This window comes from Ceratotherium simum, chromosome 27 (assembly GCF_057802395.1).
Source record: "Ceratotherium simum simum isolate JZ-2026a chromosome 27, ASM5780239v1, whole genome shotgun sequence".
Taxonomy (NCBI): domain Eukaryota; kingdom Metazoa; phylum Chordata; class Mammalia; order Perissodactyla; family Rhinocerotidae; genus Ceratotherium; species Ceratotherium simum.
Window position 1 is genome coordinate 4433266 of NC_141926.1, and position 9233 is coordinate 4442498.

The 9233-nt window shown below is 53.7% G+C and overlaps 1 protein-coding gene across 1 annotated transcript; it reads left to right on the forward strand.

Moving 5' to 3' along the window:
• Positions 1 to 1199: 1199 nt before the first annotated feature.
• On the forward strand, positions 1200 to 3988 carry TFF3 (trefoil factor 3). The gene is made up of 3 exons (XM_004429713.3): positions 1200 to 1281; positions 2667 to 2813; positions 3975 to 3988. The coding sequence occupies exons 1-3, from the start codon at positions 1200 to 1202 to the stop codon at positions 3986 to 3988; spliced, it is 243 nt and encodes an 80-aa protein (XP_004429770.3).
• The last annotated feature ends 5245 nt before the right edge of the window (positions 3989 to 9233 follow it).

A 9233-nucleotide genomic window follows, 5' to 3' on the forward strand; every position in this document is an offset into this window, starting at 1 on the left:
CCTTGATTGGTTCAGGTCCCTCCAACACCGGACCCCCACCGGAGGCTACATTCGACCAGCCAGGTGCACCTGCTTCTGGGATGACACACAAAGTCCACTTTGAGGTTCTGGAAGAGTTACTGGGTATCATCAGTGCTGAAGAGATGGATAGGAGTGCCCTAGGCAGAAAAGAAAGATGGGGAACCCGACAGTCACCAGGACTCCACACTCTCCTGCTCTCACTGGTCAGCCAGCGGCGGGGGGCGGGTGCTGGGCACGGGGAGTTGAGACTTAGGATCCTGCAGAGGCAGGTTCAATCCCAGCTCCCTCAGGTCGACCAGAGTAACCTTTGACACCCACCTTCAATTTGGAGCCTTAGTTCCTCCAGAAAATTCCCATCTCATTTAGATATGCTGTTATAAAACAATTTCCAAGGTACAGCTTTCCAAGCTGAGCAAAGGTAGTGAGTTCCCATTTGTGTTAAAAATGTGCTCAGATCTAGAGAGAACATTTCTGGAAAAACACCTAAGAAAGTGTTAGACTGGACACTTCTGGACATGAGGGGTGTCTTTTGTATTGTCTGATTTTAAAAACCAACTGCATGTATTATTTTTGTTAAAATGTATTGAATAAGATTACTTAGTATATTTATTAAAATGTAGTTAACAATAAAAATATTTTGTTGCTGGAAAAAAGCAAACAGGAGAGGAATATTCGCCTCTCAAGGGTCCAGAGAGAGCCATCCGTGGGCACAGCCCACCTGACTCATGGTCGTCACCTGTCTTTTCAAGCACCCAGGGCTGATCTGGGGTTAAGTGGCCTGGGAACTTTTGTCATTAGTAGGGAAACTTCTGGACTGCTCCTGGGTGGGTTCTTGGGACTGACGCCCAGCCCCACACTGGGCCTTTACCCTTTCTTCCAGGCCAGGCTAACCGGGGCATTGACAGCCTGCTCCCTGAGAGAGAGGTGCTAACCCGGAGTCTGGAACCCACAGTTGCCCCTTGCTTGCTACCAAAACGGTAGGATGGAACCACCCTCTCTGCTTTGGGATAGAAGAGCCTCTGGGGGCTTCACAGTCTGTGCAGGGGAAAGGCAGGCGGGGCTCAGAGCCAGAGGGAAGGGCTGTCCCCAACAAACAGAATCCGGGTGCTTGTGCAAACACAGGGGTATAAATGAGTCTTCTTGGCTGACCTGGCATGTCCTCTGAGCCCGCCCGTGACATGGAGGCCAGAGTGCTGTGGCTGCTGGTGGCGGTCCTGGCCTGCGGGTTCTCCAGGTTGGCCGGGGAGTACGTGGGCCTGTGTGAGTATGCCTCTGACCGCCTCCACCCTGCAGCAGGGAGGGGCCCTGTGGGTGGCAGGGTGGACTCACATGACGAGGGGGAGGGACGCAGAAGATGCAGGCCCAGGGGCTTTCTGAGTGCTTGAGGAATGTGGCCAGGCCCCCATGTTGATTCAATAATTGCCATTTAGCAGTCACACACATCTTCTCTCAACAGCCCTACAAACTGGGTCTTGCTGTCCCCACGTGACAGACAAGAAAAGTGAGACTCACGAAGGTCCATAACTGACCAGAAGCAGCCCTCCTGGTCAGTGCTGAAACCAGGATTCCCCCAGGTCTGCCTGGCCGGCAGCCGAAGCCCAACCCCACCTCCCACTGCCGTCTTTGCCAGAGATTTCTGAATCGCAACAAAGATCTTTATTCATGGTTTTGGCTCACTTACAAAACAAGAAGGAAAGACAAATGAAAGTGATTATTTCCAGAACGTTTCAATACCTACAAACAATTTTCATGTAGCTATTACATTGCAACTCTAGATGGGGGATGTGGCTGTTCCATTAATCCAGTTTAAAGAAATCAGGGTGTGGCTTTTATTGGGTTATCTAGGGAGCCATGTCAGAGGCAGTGGCTCCCAAATTTGGTGCCCGTTAGAATCACCTGGAGAAGTTTTAAAACTGCCAAAGCCCAGGAGGCACGAACTCCATCAGCACGTCCGTGGTGGGAGCGGGTATCAACAACTTTTAGAGTTCCCCAGTGATCCCAACATGAGCAGATCGGGAACCACTGGAGTAGGAAATTATGGACTGGCAACAATAGAAGAAGGTTTAGGAGATTTTCATGATTTCTATTTTCCTAAGAAAAAATCCTGTTAGGTACTGAGGCAAAGTGGACTTTTGTCGAAATTCGGACATACAGGCTTGCTAGAAAAATGAGTATTGGAGACTGAAGGATGTACAGGGAAGATGTGACAAGCCAAACAATTTGGGGGTAGGGAGATGCAGAAAAGAGACAGAAAATAGATGCATTGTGATTTTTCTATTGAAGGTTTATCTCCTATTATACTATTCATTTTTTTTAAAAGGGAGGAGGTTTTCGTTGATAAAACAGTGAAGGGGAACTTTGGACCCCTGATTCCCATGGGCCCCTGCCAGCTGGAGGGAACCCAAGCCCATCTCATACCGACTCCCTGACAAGGGGCTGGGAGCACACCAGTGAGAGAGACACCCTGGCAGATGGCCAGATTTCCTACAGAACGCTTCTCTTTAAATATTTACATGGAAAGAGGGTCCTCTGCAAGCAAACATTTGTGGGGGTGGGGGTGGGGTCACATCCTTTGAACTCAGGAGCTGGGGGAGGATGCAAACTCGCAAAACGAAGCCAAAATGACCCGGCTTTGTTCCGGACAGCTGCAAACCAGTGTGCCGTCCCGGCCGAAGACAGGGTGGACTGCGGCTACCCCGAGATCACCTCGGAGCAGTGCAACAACAGGGGCTGCTGCTTCGACTCGAGCATCCCCCGGGTGCCCTGGTGCTTTACGCCGCTGCGGGAGACAGGTGAGCCGGCCCCCGGCACCGTGTCCTTTCCGCACCCTGCAGAAGGACCTCCAGGTCCCCAGGAAGTTGCACACACCTGGGCCCTGAGCAGGACACCCACAGGCTGCCCGTTAGTGGAGGCCTCAGTCAGAGGCTTCACGCCCATGACAGCCAGTGGCTGTCCCCCTTGTCCTCCGCTGTCCCCTTGCCGAGGGATTTGTACAAAATACAAAAGCAATCATTTAAAAAATGTGTTCAAAGTCGAGGTATTATGCAGAGGGAACTAGTTTAAAAACTATCCTGGAAAGAAACAGAAAATACAAGGTTTGGAAAGCAGGGCCGACATTCGAGGCCAGGTTCAGCAAACCACTGAGTCTCTGTCATTTGTGACGTGCCCTCGGCAGATGGCGGATAGTGGCAGTGCTGGGCACGGTGCCCTGGTGCCACTCCGCACCCCGCCATCTCCCCCCCACCCCGTGCCCACCACCTTCAGGTGTGCAGTGGGTACAGGACAACCACCCCAGGAAATCCCACGTCAGCAGTAGATGGCCATGCACACTGGTGGTTTGCTGTCCTGGCTCCATCGGCCCCGCCCACCACATCTTGGGCATGGAGGTCTGCTGTAAGCCACCTGGCAGCTCAGGGGCTGGCTCACCTTCTAAGGAGATAGGTACGAAAGGCACCTTCCTGGAATCAGCACCAGAAGGGACCACTCTGGCCCTTTGTCTGGTTGATGAGGAGGGGGGCTGCATTCCAGCTGACCCTGACTCCCTGATCAATGATGGGGCCCCTGCCCAATGCCAGGGCCTCCTCCTCTTCCCAGCAAAGCCAGGCAGAGTCCAGATAAGGCCTTGGGACCAGGAGGGAAAGTTGCCTATTGCCCCTTCCCAGGCTGTCCCCATTCATTTGGCTCCTCGGCCAGGGATGACACCTACTGCTTTGAGCACTGGGCGACCCTGCCGAGGCAAATGTCATTTATCATCTGCCCCGATCCCCTGAGTCTTGGTGAGGCTTGTGGCTACTCTCCTATTTGGTGGGGGACTCAATACATCCCCAGCGACTTGGGGGAGAAGGCAGCGCTAGGCGCTGACCTTGAAGCCTGTCTTGACCTTGAGAAGCCAGGCAGCTGGTAGGGGGAGATGAGACTGCTCACGGTAATGCATGTCTGTGCTTTGTTTCCAGAATGCAACTTTTGAAGCGATGCCCACTGCCTGTGGGCACCCTGGGGTGCGACCTTCCACATTCTGGGCACCCTCCCCACGATTCTCTGCTCGTCTCTGCTTCCCTAGCAGCCTGCTCCTGGCAACCTGAAAGCTAATGTCTGGGGCCTGATGTCTTAAGGAATAAAGATCCCATACTCAGCACGAAGACGAGTCTTCATTCCTGAGACTTTATGCTATTGTGTCTTATTTCTGCCAAGTCGCTCACTCCTATCTGAGCTTTTCACAGATGAGGCTGGCGGGAGGGGGTCGTAGCATCTCAGAGCAGAGGGTCTGCCCCCAGGCCTGGGGAGCAGGACAATGACCCCTCAGTAGCCGCATGGCTCATGAGGTGGTTGCACATGTCAGATCCAGCGCTGACATGACGGGGAGGGCAAGCAGCCTTGCACGCTGGCACTTCCTCGTGTAGGTTGAGAAAAGACATTTCAAACCTAAGTTTCAAGAAAGATAATGAATGTCATTCTGGGTGAAGAGAACAAATCAATAAATCACCTCACAAACTGGTACTTTTTTGTATTGATTTGCAAGTGTGGGAGATCAAAATTGGCCTCCCTGAAATATGTCTCTTTACCTTGATTATTTTCTCTGGCAGACATTTGACCTCCCCCAAACTGCCTAAAGAATTTAACATAGAAGACCTGTTCCAGGGGCCGGCCCGGTGGTGCAAGCGGTTAAGTGTGCGCGCTCCGCTGCAGCGGGCTGGGGTTCTCCAGTTCAGATCCTGGGCGCTCACTGACACACCGCTTGGCAAGCCATGTTGTGGTGGCGTCCCACATAAAGTGGAGGAAGATGGGCATGGATGTTAGCCCAGGGCCAGTCTTCCTCAGCAAAAAAAGAGGAGGATTGGCAGATGTTAGCTCAGGGCTGATCTTCCTCACAAAAAAAAAAAAAAAAAAAGAAGACCTGTTCCAGGAAGGAACCACTATCATGTAAAATAGATGTTACAATAGGAAAGGCTCCAAGCCCCTCTTATCAAAAATTCAGTCTCTCCCAGGCCACATTCTCTAGATGGCCCTGCAAAGAGTTGCCAGACAAACATTTACATTTATAAGGGAAATCTCCGTTTGTAAAGGTATCTCCCTCTCTGTACTGGGAAGAGGGGGGATGACCTCATCTCTAGAAACTTATCAATATGGAAGGTGAGGCCTTACATCTGCATAATAACCTTACTCATGTTTACTGTGCTTTTCTGGGAATCTCCCATAGCTGACTCCCCCCACCCCCAACATCCTCCTTTGTCTTTAGCTGAAGATGGTATTTAAGATAAGAATCAGTGCTATTGTGTTGAGAAACTCAGTTTCCCTGGTTTCTCCCCTGTATACATGTTATTAAACTTGGTATTATTTTCTCCTGCTAACCTGTCTTTTAATTATTTGGCCAGCCATAAGAACCTGGAGGGAAAGGGCCGAGGGGGATTCTCCCTCTTCCCCGACACAAGTCAGGTTCCACATCTGGGACACCCTGGGCGGGCTTCTTGTACTTTTTTCTTCTGAAAACAGAGGCAGCTTTGTGAGTAAATGAACTAGTGTCACTGTGCGGATTCCGTCTCAAGGCCTCATGGAGTCTCAACAGCCCCTAGATGGATAGTTGTCCTGCCTCACTTTCTGGGACATGTGGCTCTCCACGGACACCAGGAGGGTCTCCAGGGGGAGGCTCAGTGTGCACCCACTGGTTATTCACACTTGTGCAAGCTGCGCGTCCTGTGCTGTCTCTGCTGACGGCACTCTTTTAAGGCCACAGATACTATCCTGCCGCATGCTCGTTCACAATGCGCAGGGACCAGACAGCACAGAGGTGGGATTTCTTGGTCTGAGCCACCCTTCCCACTGGAAAAGAGACACTGGCTCCCATCCAAACAACAGGCTTTGTTTTGGGGCCTCCCCCATGGGGCCAGGTCCCCAGGGCTGACACTATCCCTGGACGTGAGATACTATTACCCCTGTGTTACAGATAAGGAAAGGCAAGGAAAAAGACGTTAAGTAACCCGTCCAATGGCCTCTGCTGAGAGGGGACCCCATCAGGATGTCGGGGTCTCTGAATCCGAAGCCCTGTGTGCCCCTTCTAACACCCAGCAGCTGCACCTTCCAGGCCTCGGGTGTGAACCTTTCCAGGAACAGCTCAGACCAAGCAGTGCACGTAAAGCGTGGCCTCCTCTCCTGGGGACTCTGCCACCCTGAGAAGTTCTCGCCTGGATGTCTCCCTGGTCCTACCTCTGTCTCCCTCTCTCCTCATAGAATGAGCCCAGCCTTTGAGGCCAGGCCAGACCTTAGCTGGAGGGGTATAGGGGTCACTCTGGGCCCTGGGCCTCGACCTCAGGCCATGGTGCTGATGCTTTGGTGACAGCCGTCTGTCATGGCTCTGATACTGGGCTCTGCTCTCTCCCTCGCTACCTGCCTGGTGCCTTCCCTCTGGGGCAGGGGTCTGCTGCCTCTTTGCAGGGGCCTGATCAATGGCAACAGCCCACCTGTACTTCCAAAGAATTCCTCGCCTATCTCTTCCTACCTCTGCCATCCCTGCGTGCGGCTCCTCACCTCCTCCCACTGTGGCATCTCCCGCCCCTGGACTGTCTGGTGTCTGCCACTGTGCCCGGCAGGGATGGGTTCCACCCGAGAACCTGCAGCTGGGGGCCAACCTCCCTCACCCACTGCAGAACCGGCCCCAGCTCCCCCCGGTCCCGCCTCTCCCTTCCTTGGATGTGACAATGCTTCAGGCATGTTCTGGACAGTTCTCCATTTACCACCACTGCCCTACATGTGGTGAATGGAGTTTGCTACCATCCAGTGGAAAAGAATTAGGTTAAGAGATTTGTCACGTGAGGTCCTTGTGATGCAGAACATCATCGCCCCCCACACCTGGGCCCGGTGACGGCCCTCCAGCTGCTGGGCTCCGTGTGCTCCCCACACCCTCCACCCTGCTAGAGGGATCCATCCTTGTCCTTCCTATCTGATGGTGCTGAGTCCTCATCTGTTCCTGACGCTCCCCCCAACCTGCCCCAGCTGTCCAGAGACGTGCAAACAGCGCCCGGGACACAGCAGTGCTGCCTTGCCCCGCGGCTCTCAGCACCAGTTCTGATGTCCCTGGGCGGCCCGTGCGAGGACTCATGGAAAATTACTGGGGTTCTCAGCCTCTGGCTGAGGAACCACTGCCCCCGGGGGCCGGTTGTCCCAAGGGTGGGCTCCAGGTGGCCCAAGAGCTGCTGCATTTTCTCTTCTTTTTGCTGGGAAAGATTTTCCCTCAGCTAACATCTGTTGCCAATCGTCCTCTCTTTTTCTTTCTTTTTTTCCCCTCCCCAAAGCCCCAGTACATAGTTGTGTATTCTAGTTGTAGGTGCTTCTAGTTCTTCTATGTGAGCTGCTGCCACAGCATGGCTACTAAAAGGCGGGTGGTGTGGTTCCAAGCCTGGGAACCAAACCCGGTCCGCTGAAGCAGAGTGCGCCGAACGTTAACCGCTAGCCCATCAGGGCCGGCTCAGCTGCTGCGTTATCTTGCTGTCTGGCTTCCAGGGCCCTCAGAGGAGGCTCACCCCCAGGAGGGACTTGGGCACTGGGAGCCTTGCTTGCTTCCTGCACTCGGCCCCACAGTCCTGCGAAGTGAGAAGAGAGCCAGGGCCTGGGCCAGTGACAAGGGATAACCGCCCCCCACCAGAGTCTTCTGCACCCCACCCTTCTCAGATGGAGCCCGCGGCCCAGGTGAGCTGCTCAGCCTTCACAGACACTGCTGCCACTGTCTACGCCGTCACTCAGTGGCCAGATCAGAGCCACTGCTTCTCTGCCAAGGCCACCGAGACCACCAAGGGGCACAGTCTTCACCCACATCCCCCACCCCCCAGATAGTATCTTCTATTCCCCTGTCAACCATTCAGAGGCCCCATCTTGAGACTTTGCTTCCCCAGGAATTTTGGGAAAAGCCCAGGCTAGACTCAGACGAAACAACCTTCAGGCCCAGCCCAGGAGCCTCCTTCCAGTGACCTCCCTGCTCAGGAGAATCATCTGCAGGCAGGGGTCGGGGAAGTGGGGAGGCTTAATCTTCTCGTCCTGGGGCTCAAAGTTCTCTCCCCAAACTTCTCTGTTGTTCCTGCAGGGGGCGTAGGGGGTCTCCATGCAAGTAAGGCTTCTGGCTGGCTACCCCCAGCTCCCTGGGGGTCCCCGTCAATGTGGATACTGTCCACCTCCCCTCAAGCCAATAGCTTCACAAATGGTCCAAGGAATAGACGTGGATGTTAGAATCATCTGCGGAGTCTTCAAACATCTCAGAGGCCTGGCAATTAGAGCCCAGTCGTGAGGGTGGGCCGGGCCCCAGTAAGGTCTAGCTGGGCAGAGAAGCTAGGTACATCCATCTGTGCAGGGCAGACACCCAACAGTGAGAGAAAGGTGGGCTCAGAGCTGGAGATGCAGACGCCGACCCAGGAAGCAAGATTGCTGTCCCCTCACAGCCTGCGTTAAAAACTAAATAAACAAGAGAAACCTGTGGCTCACTTGTCCCCACAAAGCCTCCGGGCCAAGAAGACCACAGACATCTGTGGACCCCGTCAGGCCACTTTTTATAAATATTACCTTAAAATATCATTTATCTCAATGACTGAGTTTGGGGGCACCCCCTGCCGTTTCATGTCTTACCCTAGCCCTGTCCTTAGCCCATGGGGGGCTGTGATGCCCTCATACAGGAGTTCACAGGGCACCAACACCGGCCATACCACTCTGACAGAGATGGAGTGAGATGCTGGCAAGCCCACTTCCGAATCCCAGCAGACCTGGTCCAAACCACAGTGAACAACAGCCCCCTCTGCTGGCGGACATGAGTGACGGCGCTTCGTGCAATTCTGACTATCGCCTGGCTCATGCCTCCTCTCTTCTAGATGAGACTTATTGAGATACCCAGTCACCCAACTACCCTGCCTCCCGACAGCATCTAACCCTGATCAAAGCCCCATTTCCTTGAATCTCCCCCAAATCATTAACACAAGCCCCAATCCTAGAATAAATCCTTTCTAACAGCCAACTTGAAACACATGTGTTCCTGTGGTCTTCGGCAGGAGGATGTCAGCAAGACACAGGCCAAAGGCTTGGTGGGGGTGCTGGGGGCCCAGGGACACGTGGTCTCAGCCAGTTGTTCTCAGTGGGCCTGCACTGCCACAGGGGATGTTTGGAAATCTGTGGGCACGATTCTGAGTGTCATATGAACGGTGGGGGACACTACTGGCATTGAGTAGGCATGATGGCAG

What these genes read in the sequence shown, in the direction of transcription:
- TFF3 (XM_004429713.3), top strand. Translation starts at nt 1,200, where the DNA reads ATGGAGGCCAGAGTGCTGTGGCTGCTGGTGGCGGTCCTGGCCTGCGGG. An exon ending in CGGGGAGTACGTGGGCCTGT is followed by an intron (nt 1,282 to 2,666) that starts GTGAGTATGCCT and finishes TGTTCCGGACAG; the next exon opens with CTGCAAACCAGTGTGCCGTC.